Here is a 16,206-nt window from a genome sequence, read left to right as displayed (position 1 = left end):
TCTTCTGCACAAGACTGCTTGGAAACAACTAAACAAACTTCTTGGTTTTCCCCTAAAAGTTACATTTCACTAGTTGAAAATAATTAAAACTACTGCCAAACTTCCTTAAGAAGTTTCTTCGCTAAAGAATTTCAGAAAGGGAAATGCACCAAGTTCCTCTTCCTACACTGAACATTTTACAGGAAACACAACAAAGAATTTTCTGTCACAGCTCCAACACCACCTTGACAACCACAACACCCAGCCTGGGCTATCCCTGCAACCCAAGCTGTCACTTTCCCCCTGACTTTGCACAAGTTCAGCACCCAGGGCACCATCAACAGAATCAAAGCCTGGGAGTGTCCCAGCCCCCTCTGGAGGTTTCCATCCCCCCGAGGCAGCCCTTACCTTTCTGCTCTCTCGAGAGCTGTTCTGCTTGTTCCCAGATTTCAGTGGCATAGAGGAAGTTGGAGGTGACCTGGACGTAGCTGGCAGCCATCTGGTGGATGCGCTGCGGGATCGTCACCGAGGACCCGCTCCCTGAAGGGTTGGCTGCCCCGGAAGAGTAATTTCCTGAATTCCCTGGAGACAGCTTTGGAGAGACTGGAGATGGCATCCCAACAGGTTTGCTGCTCACACAGAGGGGAAGATGGAATTGGAAAGGCAGAAATGCACCAGCTTTAGACACACCATGCTCCGAGATGTCCCCTAAGATCCCTCTGCCCGCACTCGGGGAGTGGGATGGGAGAACACTCCCACTTTACACACCAAAAATCAGGATTTGCCCTACAACAAATGGAAATCTCAAGCTGGGAACTTCTGAGGATCCTCCAATAATTATTTATAGCATACAAAACCTCATCACCAAACCTCAGCATCTCAGAATTCAATGAATTCTTAAATTCGTCGTTTAAATGAATTGTAAAGAGTAAAAATGAAAAACCTGCAGCTACCTGGTAACTCCACTGCCAGAATATTGCATTGTCTAACATTACTGCAGATAACACAATGGAAAGCTGAAGTGCCCCCACCCTTAAACTCATGGAATGGTTTATCAAAGGTCCATTATTGGGTTTAAAAGAGCAGAAGTAATTGCTAAACTATGGAACAGAGAATCCTGCCAGTGCTTGTAACCTCTGGCCTTGCAGCACTAACAAAGTTTTTGTTTGGGGGGAGAAGCATTAAATTAAATCAATGGTTTGTGGGTTAGTGGCACACTGCTCCTTTTTTAGCCTGACAAACCCTGCAGAGCTGCAGCACCTCCCTCCACCACGACAATTACACAAAAAATGGATCAAAATCCACACCCTTCAAATCATCACCCCAAAAGCTGCTCCCCGAGCCCCCTGGCACACAGGAAATGGAGAAAATGTCCTTGAAGTTGAGAAATAGAAGCAATAGCTTTTACCACTCACCTTCCCATACCAGGTGATGGTGCTTGAGAATTATTGTAGCAATTCTGTGTGGGGAAAAAGACACATTTCACCTGATTTGTCCTTATACTTTCACTAGTTACATTTTATCTGCTTGTTTAATTGGTTCTTTTAACCAAGATTTTTTTCATAGTTGTACTTTCAAGTTATGTTCTCAATAATATCACAGTAAACTGTAATTTAGGAAAATATTCTTTTTTTTTTTCTGATGGCCAAGACACAAATTAAGGGGTTATTTTAGCAAAACAAACAAATATTATTCCATTGTCCATTACGGGAATATTTGAGATTTTTTCAGCCCTTTAACAGAATCTGTTATCACTGGCAGTGAACAATTAAAGAAATCCCAAATCTGAGAAACTGGGTATGTGATGAGCCTGTCTGCTCCCAATATTGAGAGCTGGAAACTTCAGAATCAGCTGCACAGAAATTTAGATCAATTCATGGGTAATTTCCCTAAACCCAGCCAACATCCCACTGCAAACAACCTTCTCCTTGAAGCCTACTGCATTTATTAAAGAAGATCAAATTAACAGAGTTGCCATGCCAGGACCAGCAGGGTTATGGTGATCAGAGCTCTGCCCAGCTTTAATACACCTTCAAGTCCAGTTCTAAACAAGTGTTCACATGCAGCACTCTGAAATTGGGTTTGGGAACTTGAAGTGATGCAGAGCTTCCAAACCATTAGGTTTTAATGTTCAGAAAATACAGATGCAATTACCTTCAGATGTTCAGTCAGAGTTTTTGAATATTTCAATGCACTTTCCTTTTTCAGTTTGAAAAGCCTCAGGTACAGCAGAGCTTGGCACCGAAGGCTGCCCAAAGACAGGACAAATCAGTCACAATTAAAGTCAGGTTTATCTCAACTCAGTGAACTTCAAAAATCTAATAGCTGTGGTCTTGATGTCCTCTCTGCCAACTCAGCTCTCAAGTTGTAACTCAACCAGAAAATCCACAACCACCTTGAAATTCTGAGGGGAATTCAGAACTGGAACAGCTCTGTGTTCCTCCAGCTGGAACTGGAACTCTGAGTGCTGCTGCTGGGCTTGGGGGACACCACCCAGTGAGTTCCTAGGCAAGGGGTTCAGTTATTGCTCACCTGAGCCCCTGCCAGGGCCTGCCCCCTGCTCTCCCCTGAACCTCTGGTCCTCTGCTCCTTCTGCAGCCACTCCCTCGGCCTCAGGGCTCCTGGCAGCCCCCACAGCCAGCCCAAGTGTGATTTATCCTGGCTCAGAGCTCAGGAGGCACCTCCTGCTCTCACCCTTCCATGCTGCAAAGCCTTGGCCCTCGCTGGCAGCATCAGACACAGATTCATGCTTGTGCACAGCCAAGTGGAAATCTCCTGTGTCTGGCTCAGGAACAGCCAAGAGCTCAGTGCAAACCAGCATTTTGTGTAGGTTACAGGTGTGAAATGCACTGCAGGAAGTGGCAGCACACTCACCAAAGCACTGCCAGCCTTTTGTCTGCAGCCGTCGCATCCGGGGCCAAGTAATTCTTCAGTTTCATAGTGTACCTGCAGAGAAAGGCAGACCAGCCCCAAAGCAAAACCCACCTTCAGTTATCATTCACAAAACACTCATGTTCTCATGAATTTCCAGTTTCAGCTGTCCCCACTGTTTTAGGAACATCTCTCAGCCCCAAATAAAGCAGCGACTCAGCAGTAACCAGAATAATTCTGCTCCTGTGGGTCACTTAAAGCCTCAGCAGAAATCACCTCACCCTTCCTGGAAATGCTTTAAACCCCAGCAACTGGAATGAACTGGTCACTGCTCCAGCGTTACTGGGAATGACAACAGATCTCAAAAACTGGGGGCAAAACCTCTGCACACCTCAAAGCTCTGATTCCCAGAGCTCCCCCCACCCACCCGCCCCAGCAGGAGCTCTGCAAAGCTTACTTGATTAATTCCACAGTTTCTGAATACATAGGGAACGGGGACTTGGATTCCTGAGCATTTTTCTCCAATGCATTCCCACACTCAATGAAGGACACGACAGCATCCAGGTAGTACACGGCCTTCTCGAACCTGTCCGACTGCAGAGGGAGAACAGCTCACAACACAGAGCAGGCAGGGGCCAGGGAATGCCAGCCCAGGGGAATGGCAAAGGCACAGCAACCCCAGGATCAGGGGCATGCACTGGGGGGGCACGGGAGAGCCACTCACCAAAGCATCTGCATTGTGTTTCAGCTTCTTTGCCTCCTGCAGGTAGTGATCAGCTGAGTAAGTCCTGCAAGAGAGGACACGGACTGAGGGACAGGAGCCACCCACTGCCACTGCCTTCTGTGACTGCAGCTCCTGAATACTGCCACATTTCAGGGCTTTTTCTGCCCTAACTCAAACTGCACTGCACTAAAACTGTTGAAAGGGATCTGTTAATTTACTTAACTAAAAATTGTTAAAAGTAGTTTCAAGTTAATCCTGTGGTTTCAGGTAATTCCAACAGTATTTCAAGCAAGTTCTTAAGCAGAAAGTTATTTTACATTTGGTGCAAACATAATTTTGTCTGTAAAGTGAATTTAAAGAAGTGCTTTCAGAGCAAGCTGCCACCTGAATTGGCCCAACCAAAACCTCAAGTCTGCACAAGATGGTGAAATATTTGTTTTACTTTCTTTTCAAGGTATTTGCTTTGACAAAGAGCTTGTGTGTAACATCTTCTGTGGAGCAAAATGCCAGCTCTGCTCCGTGGGAGCTGCCTGTGCTCAAGATCCAGAGCCCCCAGAGGGAAAAGGAATATTCTGTCCTTACCTATCATCAAAAACAAGCTTTGCTCTCCTCGACTTCACACTTTCTGTGGCCTGAGCAGAGGCAGGAGGGCAGCTGGAGGAATTGTTCAGGATCTTTTCCTGGAAGGGAAATCCATGCCATGATTACAAGGAGAGCATTTGTTGTATAAATTCCCCCATGGCTTCCCCCATTCCACCAGAAGGACAGCCTGCAGGAGCTCTGGGAACAACTCAGCTCCCAGGATGCTCCCACAGGGTGCAGCCAAGGCTTTCCAGGTACACCAGGGTCAGGAAATCCCTCCCTCCCTCTCACCTGTCACTGTTTCTAAATCCTGTTTGTCTACTCTAACAGAGATGAGGAGGATTTGGAGGACTTCTATCAACAACTCTCTCTCTGACTGCCTTTGCCTTGAAAAACTCACACAGAGTAGCTACTCCTCTGAGAAAGACATGAGTAAAAGCACACCTGAAGTATAAAACAACAAACACATCACAAATTAACAGCTGGCTGGGGGACATTTATATTTTTAAATCTATCACATAGCTCTTCCCAACCTAAATCTCTTACAAACCATTTTCTGCACCATCTCCAGAACTGTGTTTTCTCCCCTCCAAGCATGGAGAGCTCTGTAAATTGCTGAGCTGGAGTTGAAATAATCTTTCTACAATGTCATAAAATGAGAGCCAGAGCTTCCCATCCCAGCACTGAGCATGGACTGGGCTCCTGCTGTCCTCTGACACCAGGACAAGTTCTGTATCTGCTCTGAGGAGCCAAGAGCAGCCTCACAGTTCCATTTCCAGCTTTCTAGTGATGTTCTTGTTGACCACCTAAACAATGAACAGGCAGCACCAGTCACCAGGGCTGACTAAACCCACTCCTCTACTAACAGAGGGATTTGGCAGGATAAGCATTTGTATTCCATGACCTCTCCAAGGTGTCTTCTCATTTATGGCCTTCCAAGGCACTTGAGCTCTATGACAGCAGACAATGCACATCCCAAATTGATGATGTTTTAAACTGAACTGGAAATGGCTGTTTAGATCCACCTAAATAAAATACAGGAGGCAGGGACCTTTACCTTGGCTTCCTTGGCACTGCTGGACCCCTTCCCCTCTGTCTTCTTCTGCTTGGAAGAGGAGCTGCTCTTGCTGCCACTGCTGCTCTCCTTGCCTGGGTTGCTGCTGGATTTTAGGGATGAGGACTGACTGACTGTTCTCTTCCTGGAGCTGTGCTCCTGCTTGGCATCCTTCTGCAGGGCTGGGGCAGCAGGGGAGGGCAGCAAATCCTTCTCTTTAACAGCACTTGGCTTTGAAGACCTGGAAAAGAGGAACAAATTCAGGGTTTGGGTTTCTTCCTTAACAAAGCAAATCAAACCAAACCAAACCAAACCAAACCAAACCAAACCAAACCCAAAAACAACCCCAAAAAAACAATGCACAGAAGTCTGATTTTTAAATCTCTAACTGAACATCTTTTTTCCCCCCAAGATTTTTACTGTCAGACCCAGCTTTGGAGAAAAGCAGAATAATCCTCTCAGTGAGTAGGTTTCTCCAAAGCCAGACTGAACTTGTTTTCACCATTTTATTTGTTCTGACCTGAAAGCACGGGCAAAGCCAGACAAGTTCTAACCATAAAACCACACCCCTGCACCAGTTCTGTACAAAAAGCAGCCCAAAGCCTCCCAATTTCAGCAGTGGGAGCCAATGCCAGCGCCAGGCTGTCTGTGCACCAGCCAGCCAACAGCTCCAGGGAGAGATGCTCCAGATAAAGCTCTGGAACCCAGGGAATGGGAAAGTTCCCCAGCACAGCCTTTCAGGACACTCTCCCTTGGCTGCTGAGGGATGCTGTTGGCTCTTCCTGCCCTCCCACCATTAATATTTTTCTACATTATTTCTGGAAAAATCGTATTTTGTTTAATTAAATGTCCTTCAGAGAACTGTGCCAGCAATCAGGCAAACAACAGAAAAAATCAAATATCAGGTAAAAACCAAACTATCCATTAATTCTACAGCTGTTTCCTTACAAACAGGAAGACATTGTTTAATTCAGAAGGGGCAAACAAAAGTTGTAGCATCCAAACTGCTGCAGTTTCTCACACCTTTGTGATTTGGCAACTGCTTACTGGACAGGAATATTTTCCATGACACAATTATACCAGTTTTCATTGCTTGAAATGAAACAGAAGTTTCAAAATCTAATGGCAAAAACTTCATCTCTCCCTGTGGGTTAATACTGACAAAGAAATCAACCAAAGAAAGGCATAACAGGTGTTGCAAAAAGCGTGGGGAATCCAGAAAGAACACATTAAACAATGGGACTGATCTGCTCATTCTGTACTGCCTTGCTTTGGTACCACTCACACTTTTCTTGCACTAACAAACCAAGGAGATGGGAGGTAAATCCATGGATCCAAAGCTTCCCAAAGAATGCCAGTTCAGGAGCTTATTCTCAGTTTAAAACTTACTAAACAGAGAATTACCAGATGGAGTTAATTTAAAAGCACAGATTTGGATTTCTAGACCAAACCCAAGCCCCACTGGGTATCACAGAAAGCCAGGAAGGAAATATTCCCTTCACAGGAGGGGTCACCTCATTTTGTTAAGGAGCACAATTGTCCTTGGCAAGTGCTTTTGGGGATGGAAATTCATTTCCTCCAATTGCTGGTAGAAGCTTTGAAGTAAATTTGTTTGAAGGGCAAGAAAAAATGAAATATTACCAATTATTTGAGGAAATCTTGGGGTGGGAGAGAGCAGAAGAGGGGGAAGATGAGCACCATTCTCTCCAGGGCCACCCTGACCCTCAGAGCAGGAAGAGCAGAGATACTCACTCCCTGCTGCTGGAATTCTTGTGTCCTGAGGGAGCTTTTTCTTCCAGTTTCGTTTTCTTGCTTTCACTGGCTCTGTTTTCATCCTCGTTCTGAGCAAAGCAAATGAGAAAAACATCACTGAGAGTGGAGCATTTCACACAGACAGCTCTGAGCAGGTGTTTCACAGTTACTACAGACCCCAAAAAAACCATGGCCTGTCCTCATCCTCACAAATCCCCACCAGACCCTGGTACTGGAACAAAATGAAAGCCCAGCCTGGCTGCTAAATCACAGCCTGATAAAAGCAGCAACAGCCAAGCTGCTCATTTCAGCACAGATACATTACAACCATGAAATCTCAGGAAAATCTGCCAAAGGTTTTGGCAAGACTGGGAGACAGATTTGATGTTGTGGGGTCTAAAGAGGTGTCTGATGAATGCCAGGAAAGGGTAAAACTCTAATTAATCTATTAGTCAGCTCAGAGATGCTGAAGACTAAGTATTGGTATGAATTTAACCCTCAGGTCACAGGGTCTTGAAGGTAAATTTCTAAGATGTCTTCACTGAGCACTGGAGGGATCAATCCAGTGAATAAGAGGGAAAAGGGGGCTTACAGAACAAATCTTCTGGTAACAAACCCCAGTTCTGTTACTGATGCTGCAAGCTGAGAACTGTGATCAAGAAAATCCAGGAAATCAAATGGTGCCACTTGTGTTTGGAGCACAAACTTAAAACTGCAGGGGTGGGGAAAGGGGTCCTGTCCTTGCATCACCCAGGTTTCCATCCTCTCAGGAAGCAGCAGAGGGATCTGAGGCTTCACAACATTGAACCACCACTGTTTCCTGGGATAAAGTCTGAATTTAACTGGTCCAAACTTAACTTAACCAAAGCTTTGTGGTTGGGATTTGAGAGAACAGATCTTTAATACTGTAATTCCAAATGTGTGCTTAAAGGCAAAACTGGCCAAAGAGAGAGAAGTCATGTGTGAGTGCACTCCCAGGAACATCAGGACTTATACAGCAACACCTGCAAAAGTAATTGCTCACTGTAGTGGGCAGAGTTATTCCCTTTTTACAGAAGTTCATTTCTCACTTCATTTTCTCATGCCAGAGAGAACAGGAATCTCAGTTAGGAACAGGCTAAATCTGTTTGCAGTTGCATGTCAGGGCTCCTGCACGACTCTGACTTCAGCCAGTGATCCAGTTTACTTTGGTTGCTCAGTAGCAAACTGGTGTAACTGGAATGATCCATCTCCTCAGGTGACTCTGGGAATGATCTGCCACAATCCTGGGACTGCAGATGTCAACAAAGCCTCCAGCCCCTGTCAGATCCCTTGGACGTGGTAAAATGAAATTTTCAGAGGGACACCCAGAGCAGCACAGGGATTCCTGAATCCCTGCCCCAGGGCCTCATAGCCCTACACTCTTGGAAACCAGACTCCCTGGATCACTGAGCCCAGCTGACTGCCCCAGCTTTGCCCTTTATACAGGGTCCCAGTGCTGAGCTTTCAAAAAGCAGTTTAAAATTACACCAGCATTGACTTCTCACATTCCCCCCTCCAGGAGTATCCCTTCTGGTCAGTTGTCCACTGACTCCTGCCCATTTTACTGTCCCCCAGCCATTCCTGTTTCTTACTTCTAGCTGAAAAAATGGAATGCTTTTGGGAAATACTCAGTATTATTACAGAGAGACGACCCTGCTCCCAGTAGAGCAGCACCTGAGATGTTTGATGCTGCTGCCATGCCCCAGGCCCAGTCCTGCCCCATCCCTTATCCTGGCAATGGGTATTTCCATGGCTCAGGGAGCTGATGCAAACTGACTTTTGGGGTTTTTTTCCCAGGTGGATTTCCCATTAGATCAGCTGCCTGAGCTGGCCTGCAGAGCACCAGGGGCTGGCTCCAGGGAGGCAGGAGAGGGCTGCATTGCAGAGCTCAGAGGCACAGGATCTCCCTGAGCTCTGGCTGCAGGGCTGACACTCCCACAGGTGTTTCTGCATGAAAATCCCAACAGCCTCCTGCACCAGCACAGGGATGATCCAGGGGTTCTACACAGCAAAGCCCCTCCTCAGAGCACAGCTCTGAGGTGTCACCTGCATTCTGGGCTCTGAGGGCTGACAGAACAGGGGGATGTGCCCACAGGGCTCACCTGTTTGTGTTTCCTCTTGCCTTTGGTGGAGCTCTTGTCCGAGGGCAGCTTCTGGGCCTCGCGGGCGTGTTTCTCCGGAGCGCTCTTCTTCTCCGCCTTGGCTCCCTCGGCGTCCTTGTAAGGCTTCCCTGGTATCCTGGATAAGAGGCTCAGGTCAATCTTCACAATGAGTGGGTACCTTTCATCAGGATCACTCAGTGGGGACAGAAGCTCTTTCTCTTCCATAGGAGAGAACATTCTTTGCCGGAAAAAGCTGTCATCCTCCTCCATGGAAGATTTAACAGGAGTCCTATTGCTCTCAGAGTATTTGGGTGTTTGTGAGGAAGGAGGCAGACTCTCATTTTCATCTGAATCAGAGGATGAGGTATCTGTTTCGATGAATTCCCTGGATTTCTGGGCAGATTTGCTTGAAGCCTTGTATTTCTTTTTCTCTGTTGTAGGTCGAGGGGAAGACTTGGGCTCCTTCTTTATATTGGGTTTCCTGGAGCCTTTGGTGGCTGCCTTGTGCCTGTTTGAAGGGATATTTGTTGCCATGTCTACTGGGGTTTCGCTTTCTATTTTAAGACCTCCTCTGGGCTCTTCCACAGATGTCTTTTCTGCTTTCTTGGGCTGTTTTTTCCCTACAGTCCTCCTCTGAGTCGAGCTGTCGCTCTGGGCAGGTGATTTCTGCCTGCCACGACTGCTCTCCGAGCCCTTCTGGGTGGGTTTGGAATCTCTCCCTGGTGTAGAAGAAATGGAGTCCTTGGATCCACCTTGATCAGTGTACCCACTCCCTGTACCCTGATCCCGTCCCTCTTTCTTGTAGCCTTGGGAAGAAGGGATATTGCTGTCCACGGAAGAAGCTGGTGACACTTTATGGGAATTAACTTTGTTCAACCAGTTATCCAGCTGCCACTTGTTTGTGGGTGGTGGCTCTGGCTAAAAACAAAGTGAAAAACAGAGTTAGATAAAATATTTCCCATTTCTTCCATCTTTTCCACGTGGCAGCTGCACACCAAAGCACGAGGTACACCCAAAACCTGAAACAAATAAATTTAAACCAGGCCCAAATAACACAAATTTTCCCTTTGTCTGCTACCAACAGGCAATATTTGATGCCACGGTTTTTTAGGGTTCTGACACCACATCTAACTCTGCTCTCCAACAGACAACTGGTGGTAAAAACCACCTCAAATCAAACATAAGTGTGGACTTGTCTAGAGAACTGTCACACGCAGCACAGGACCTGCAGCAGAGCAGCCCAGCCTGACAGCGAGCCCACGTTGCTGGGAGTTTTGTCTCCAGCAGTGGGAATTGACTGAACTTTTGTGCTGTTAAGTGCCAGCACTGGAGCCCAGCTGCTGAAGGCAGGCCCATGGCTGCCCTACCTCGGGGGATGCACTCTGGGAGGGCTCGTTGGCCTCGCTGTCACTGGAGCTGCTCTCGCTCTCCGAGTCGGAGCCGGAGCTGCTCTCGGAGCCGCTGTGGCTGCTCGAGTCATCCCTGGAGTTATCTGCTCCTTCACTGTTGTGCTGGGAAGGCTCAGAATTACTGCAACAGAAAGGAGGGACAGCAACAGTTACCCGAGGCACAGGTACGTCCTTCAAATCCTGCCGTTACAAGTAACAAAACGTAACATTTTAATCAATGGTCAGGAGAAAATTCAGCCCAAGAGAACCCACTTCAGCCTGTTCACAGCTCAGGCAACACCTGAAGGTGCTGCCCCTCTCAAAGTGGAAATATTTAATATTATATTTATAACTATTTAATCAGTGATTAAATTCTCATCACTTTTGCTTTATTACAAGCCAAAGATGAATTTCTGGAAACGAGACCAAGCCAGGAGTGCTGACTGGGCTGAGCTTCCCCACGGTGCTGCCTGGGCTGCAATCCCCCAGGAATTCCTACCTTCCAGGTGTGCTCCTTGGCACGGTCTTATCGCAGTCCTGCAATTCAAAAAAAGAGCATGAAGCTTCTAGAAGCTATTTTAGGCTTGTATACACAATTAAGTTGGAAAACACTGGTTTATAGCCTTTAATTTTTTAAAAATACATTATTTGCAGTAGTTTAAATTTATTTACATTTTCCTTATATAGAAAGGAGAAGCAGCGTTATTTTCTCCAAGTTTTCAGCACAAATCTATGTTCTGACTCCATTTGTGATAGCTCCCATTTCTACCACTAATTACCATCCCATTTCCACCTTTTTGAATCAGATGATTCAGCATTTCACAGTGATTTTCCTGAGATGCCCAGGGTAAGTGGAGTTCACCAACTCCAAGTTTTCCACTTGAAGAAAATCAAGTACCAGAACTGAGAAGAAACCCCAGAGCAGTGGGGGTTTTGGGCAGCACAGACACATATTTTATTTTTATTTAGCACGTTAAGTGCCAGTCTGGCAGAAGCTGCACAAAGTTAATCCTGAAACGAGTAAAAAGAGACTTTTTGATAAATATTTAGGTGCAGCTGTACTCCCAGGGACTCCCTGTCACCCCAAACACCCCAGGGCACCAATGCACACAGATGTTCCCACCATGAGCTCTGTAGCTGGGATGGCAGAACACAAAGGAGTTTATCTTTAATTAAGGAGCCATGATATCAGTTTTAAAGTGCACTACTGCAATTTGATGTTCAGAGAAGGCCCATGTGAAATAAGTTAATAAGAATTTCTAGATAAAAGCAAACCGTTTCCACAAAACCACAACATTTCAATTTGTTTGCACTAAATTTCCCTCAGAATTACATTTAGGAATGCCTGAGGTTTGTCTAAAAACTTTCCATGAGGCTTTAGTGCCACAGATCTCCTGCTGAGCTGCCCAGGTTGCTGCTGGGCCACTGCTCCCTGCCAGGGCTGCCCCATGGATGAGTGCAGTGCTTTTTGGGAAGCCATCTGAGGAACATACCTGCTCTCCATCGCTGTCTTCACTACTGCTGAGTTTTAAGTCATCTTTCAACATACTAAGGGGAAAAGGGAGAAAGTGAGACAAGTTTTTCCAAGTACTTTAATTGCTTGCAAAGCCAGATTTCAACATGGCACTGTTTATCCTGCAGAGGCTGCGTGGGTGAGAGGCACCAGACTGCACTCACACACTTCATGGTTAAGAATGGTGAGTTGAGTCATTCTTAGAGAAGAATGAGGATTCAGGTACTCTGGCTCCTGAGTCCATTCTGTTAAACTTAGAAAGGAAATCTGACACAATTTACTGGTGTGGGAGGAGGTAACTTGTGCTATGTTCAACTTCTCACACACAATGGGCAAGAATTGTGTTTGGAAAGGAGGAAAGCAAGCCAGCCCCAGTGGCTGCTTCCTGTCTCGTGGCACGGTGCAACTGTCCTAAACCATCATTAATTACTGTTATCCAAAGCCATAATTACTGCTGGTAGTCACACAAAGTGAGAATGCATGAGCACAATGAAAACACACAGCAGGGCCTCCGTGATTATTGGAAACATTTGATTATAAAAATAAAACATCTTACTCTGTCTGGTTCGATTCACATCTGTGGAGGGAAAATGAGAAAGAATTAAAAGCCTGACTCTCCTCAGTTTCCCAGTGAGCTGCTCTGCTGATCTGAACAGCAACATCAACCTCTAGGAGCTCACTCCTGAACTACTCCTCATTGCTACCATTTTACAAACGATGCATTTATCTCCTTTTCAAGGGTTTTCTTTACCAGATCATAACCACTTAAAAATATATATTTAGTTTTGTCACAGTAAACATCATTTAAACTTCCTTCTGCATCCCAGCTCAGCAATGTCCAATGCTGCCTCTTGCTCTCAGGGGTTCTCCCATTCCCAGCCTTGGCAATGGCACAGTTCCCTCTCAGCCCCTTCCTGAACTGCCTGATTTTGGGACACTGACTCCAGGTTTGGATGAATTGAAGGGGGTTTCTTTTCTTTTATTTCTTTCCCATAGGTCAGGTGCTTTGTCCATCTTACCAATTCTGTGGCAGAAGCAGCAGGCTTCTGCCTGCATCCTGGGAGTGCATCCCAACAAAAGTTAACTGGGGAATGTCACTAACCCAGAGTCACCTTTCAGAGTCTTCATTAACACACAATCAGCTGGTAAATATTTATTTCTATGGGCAGATTTATTTGGAAACCATCTTTTAACTGCATATCACAGATTTTTAAGTCTGAGAAAGGTGGACTACAGCCATGCAGAACACTTGCCTCTGAGTTTTTCTGTGATCAAAACATTTGTCAGGGACTTAAAGGGAGAGCAGAACAAACCTCACAGGATCCCAGACCCAGTTTTCTGTCTCCTCCAATCCAAAATCTTTCCTCACCCCGAATTTGTGCAACCTCCAGCTGCCAGCTCTGTTAGGTCCCATCCCATGCTGATGCCTTTTCTGATTCCCAAGCCAATTCCAAGGTCCAAACTCCTGCTCCTCTCCTGGCAGCTGACAGGAAAGCAAAGGAGCAGAAAGGCAGCTCAGGGTATTTTTGCTCACTCCAGTGAGCAATACTTGGTTTATTGTCCCAAAAAACCTTTTTCCTGCCAGCCAAGGAGAAGGATGCTCGAGTGTCACTACACACCTTTTCCTAAATCTCTTAAAACACAACTTTAATTTGTGAAATGTTTTCTCAGCAGGCACTTACGATTTGGATTGATGACCATTGGATGTTTTGGATGAGGGATTGTATCGTTCTAGGAGAAGAAAAGAAGAAAAGCACAGCTGAAAAATCAGGCACAGCAGAAGAAGTCCCCCCAAAAAGCTGCCACAAGGATGGATAAAGCAAGGCCATGTGAGGGGACAGGAGGGAGCAGCACCCAGGTGACACCAGGTACCACCTGCCCCAGGCTGAGGGAGGGAGCAGTGCAGAGGCAAAACACCAAATACAGCAAATGATTTAACCAAGGAAATGAAGAAAATCATGTAAATCATTGCTGTGGAAACCAATCCACAACAATTTGTTATTAATGGTGTGGAAAACTGTTCTGCTCCTAGCAAGATGGAATTCTTGCCTTACACAGGCAGGATCTGGGACACAGATCCACCTGCTGAGCTCTGACTGCTCCAGCATCCCCACACAGCCTCTGATGGATGAGAACCCCACACCCCAAAATCCAAATCACACACTAATCCTGGCAGCAGGAATACACCCTGAAAAAATCTGCTTCTTCATTTGGGGCTTCTTTCCTTCCCTATTCTTTCATTCTGGTAAATAACTGGGTGCAGCTCAACAAAAAACAAGAACTGAGGCTGTTAAAAGCTTTCCAGAAAATCCACACAGGCCCAGGAAACTGGCTCTGTGTTTAATTAACCTTGGCTCTTCTTTTCCACACCTGAAGATCAGCTGCTCCCATAACGTGGGCCCAGGGTTCAGCATTATGGAATTAAGTTGAATTTGTTTCCTTAAGTCCCCACTGTATCAGATGTTCAGATAAGCTGCTTGTGAATATCTAAGAATAAACCATTCTTCTTTTACTATTTAAGCTGTTTAATCACTTCAAGAGGGAGTGGAAGGACTTTTGGAAGGTAACAGCACTAATTTAATTCAATTTTACCCAATATTTATGGAGTTTTATGTTCATTTCAGTAATATTCAAAATAATGACAGTTTAAAGAAATAAAAGCTACTTTTTTCCAAAGTCCAAAAGTGCAAGAAACTCAAGGACAACAGCATGTGATTTAAGTTCTTGACCAGTTCTCTCTCTTGACTTTAAAATGCCAAAGAAAAAATAAATGGTGAAACTGCCACATGCTTTTTCTACTGAAATAAGAGCAAAAGCACTCTTCCAGTTTCTCATATGTCCCTAAGCAGGGGGTTGGGTTTTTTAAGGTGTTTTGGTTTAGTACTCAGTTATTTTCAAATCAATCAACCACAGAGGCATTTTGTAAAGAACTGGATCAATTAAAATACATCTTTTCCCTCAAACACACCACCCTTCCACTCAGTGATAACCTCCAAGATCTGAACAAGAAATGCAGAAGAAAATCAAGCAACTGTTTAACAGCTTAAAACTTGAGAAAGCAGAGAAAATCTGAAGTCAGCCTCCATCCTGTGAGCAGTCTGGAAAACCTCATTTCCTAAAAGCCCTGAGATCTTGGGAGATGCTGAGAGCACAAAGACAACAAAAACATTCAACACATTCCAGGAAGTTTCATGTACTCACTCTGTTCTCCAGTGCCAAAACTGGACTGCTGAGACTCCTGGGGGAATAAAACATCACAAGTGGGTTTTTTTGCAGTGGGAATTCAAGGTGCTAAAAGCCAGGCTCTAAGGAAGATATTCTTTCTACCTAGTGGATGACAGCCTCTGGAAAAGGGGAAACAACAGCAAGCAAAAAAAGGGATTCTTTCGCTAGGCCCTGGGGCACCACAGGTGAGACCTTCACACTCCTCTTCCTCACTCAATTCCTGCTGTTCCCAAGGGCACATCAGGGCTGAACTTCCCAAATCCCCTCCTCCTCTGTGTTTAGGATGGAGAGGAACTGCTCAGGATGTTTGTTTATGCTCCTGACACACACACAAACTTTGCTGCTGTTTGAAGTGCTTTCCTTCCAACCCTTTCCTCCTCATTTTCCTTCTCCAGGCACACACAGCAATTGGAACAAAATATCTCAAGAAAAAACCATTCCTCAGCCACAAAGGAGCCTTAGGTACAAGGTGAGGTTTCACATGGGACCAGCTGTGCACACTCTGCCCCAAAGGCTCCACGTGGGTCCCTGGCAAACCCAGCCTGGGTGGGCAGCACAGAACAGCAGGTCAGGGAGAAAAGCCACTGAAATGTATTTCAGATTCACAGGATGGGCTGGAAGGGATCTCACAGCCCACCCAGTGCCACCCTGAGTGGCAGGGACACCTTCCCCTGTCCCAAACCCAGTGTCCAGCCTGGCCTTGGGCACTGCCAGGGATCAGGGGCGGCCCCAGCTGCTCTGGGCACCTGTGCCAGGGCCTGCCCACCCTGCCAGGGAACAATTCCTGCCCAATGTCCTATAAAACCAGCCAGGAAACAGGAGCCTTGCAGATTTCAGCACTTTTATCATCCTCAGTATTCCCATTTCAGAAACCCCAATTCTGACTCCCAAGACACAGCTGATTATGAACTTTTTTGAAATCCCAAACCCTTGTTTTAACAAATACACAGAGGCTACTGAGCCACTGCAAACTCCCTCCCAGGCTCGAGTGCCTT

The 16,206-nt window shown here is 45.9% G+C and overlaps 1 protein-coding gene across 4 annotated transcripts in view; it reads right to left on the bottom strand.

Annotated features, from left to right (window-relative positions):
* Positions 1-16,206, bottom strand: part of AFF4 (AF4/FMR2 family member 4) — a 52,799-nt gene that overhangs the window by 11,903 nt on the left and 24,690 nt on the right. For all 4 annotated transcript variants that reach the window (XR_005952150.1, XR_005952149.1, XR_005952151.1 and 1 more), the window contains exons 6-21: positions 15,188-15,224; positions 13,669-13,717; positions 12,543-12,563; positions 11,967-12,021; positions 10,973-11,010; positions 10,453-10,615; positions 9,086-10,003; positions 6,963-7,051; positions 5,214-5,451; positions 4,157-4,254; positions 3,575-3,638; positions 3,308-3,444; positions 2,854-2,925; positions 2,134-2,227; positions 1,395-1,438; positions 388-608 (exon numbers count right to left, since the gene is read on the bottom strand). Coding sequence is in view for 1 of the 4 variants with exons in the window: in XM_041397993.1 (XP_041253927.1) it covers positions 388-608; positions 1,395-1,438; positions 2,134-2,227; positions 2,854-2,925; positions 3,308-3,444; positions 3,575-3,638; positions 4,157-4,254; positions 5,214-5,451; positions 6,963-7,051; positions 9,086-10,003; positions 10,453-10,615; positions 10,973-11,010; positions 11,967-12,021; positions 12,543-12,563; positions 13,669-13,717; positions 15,188-15,224 (2,338 nt within the window). In the remaining 3 variants the exon portion in view is untranslated. The remainder of the gene's footprint in view (positions 1-387; positions 609-1,394; positions 1,439-2,133; positions 2,228-2,853; positions 2,926-3,307; positions 3,445-3,574; positions 3,639-4,156; positions 4,255-5,213; positions 5,452-6,962; positions 7,052-9,085; positions 10,004-10,452; positions 10,616-10,972; positions 11,011-11,966; positions 12,022-12,542; positions 12,564-13,668; positions 13,718-15,187; positions 15,225-16,206) is intronic.

This window comes from Onychostruthus taczanowskii, unplaced genomic scaffold (genome assembly GCF_017590055.1).
Source record: "Onychostruthus taczanowskii isolate IOZ18803 unplaced genomic scaffold, ASM1759005v1 scaffold14, whole genome shotgun sequence".
NCBI lineage: Eukaryota > Metazoa > Chordata > Aves > Passeriformes > Passeridae > Onychostruthus > Onychostruthus taczanowskii.
Note: the sequence above shows the minus strand (reverse complement) of the source record. Positions and strands in the feature narration are given on the sequence as shown.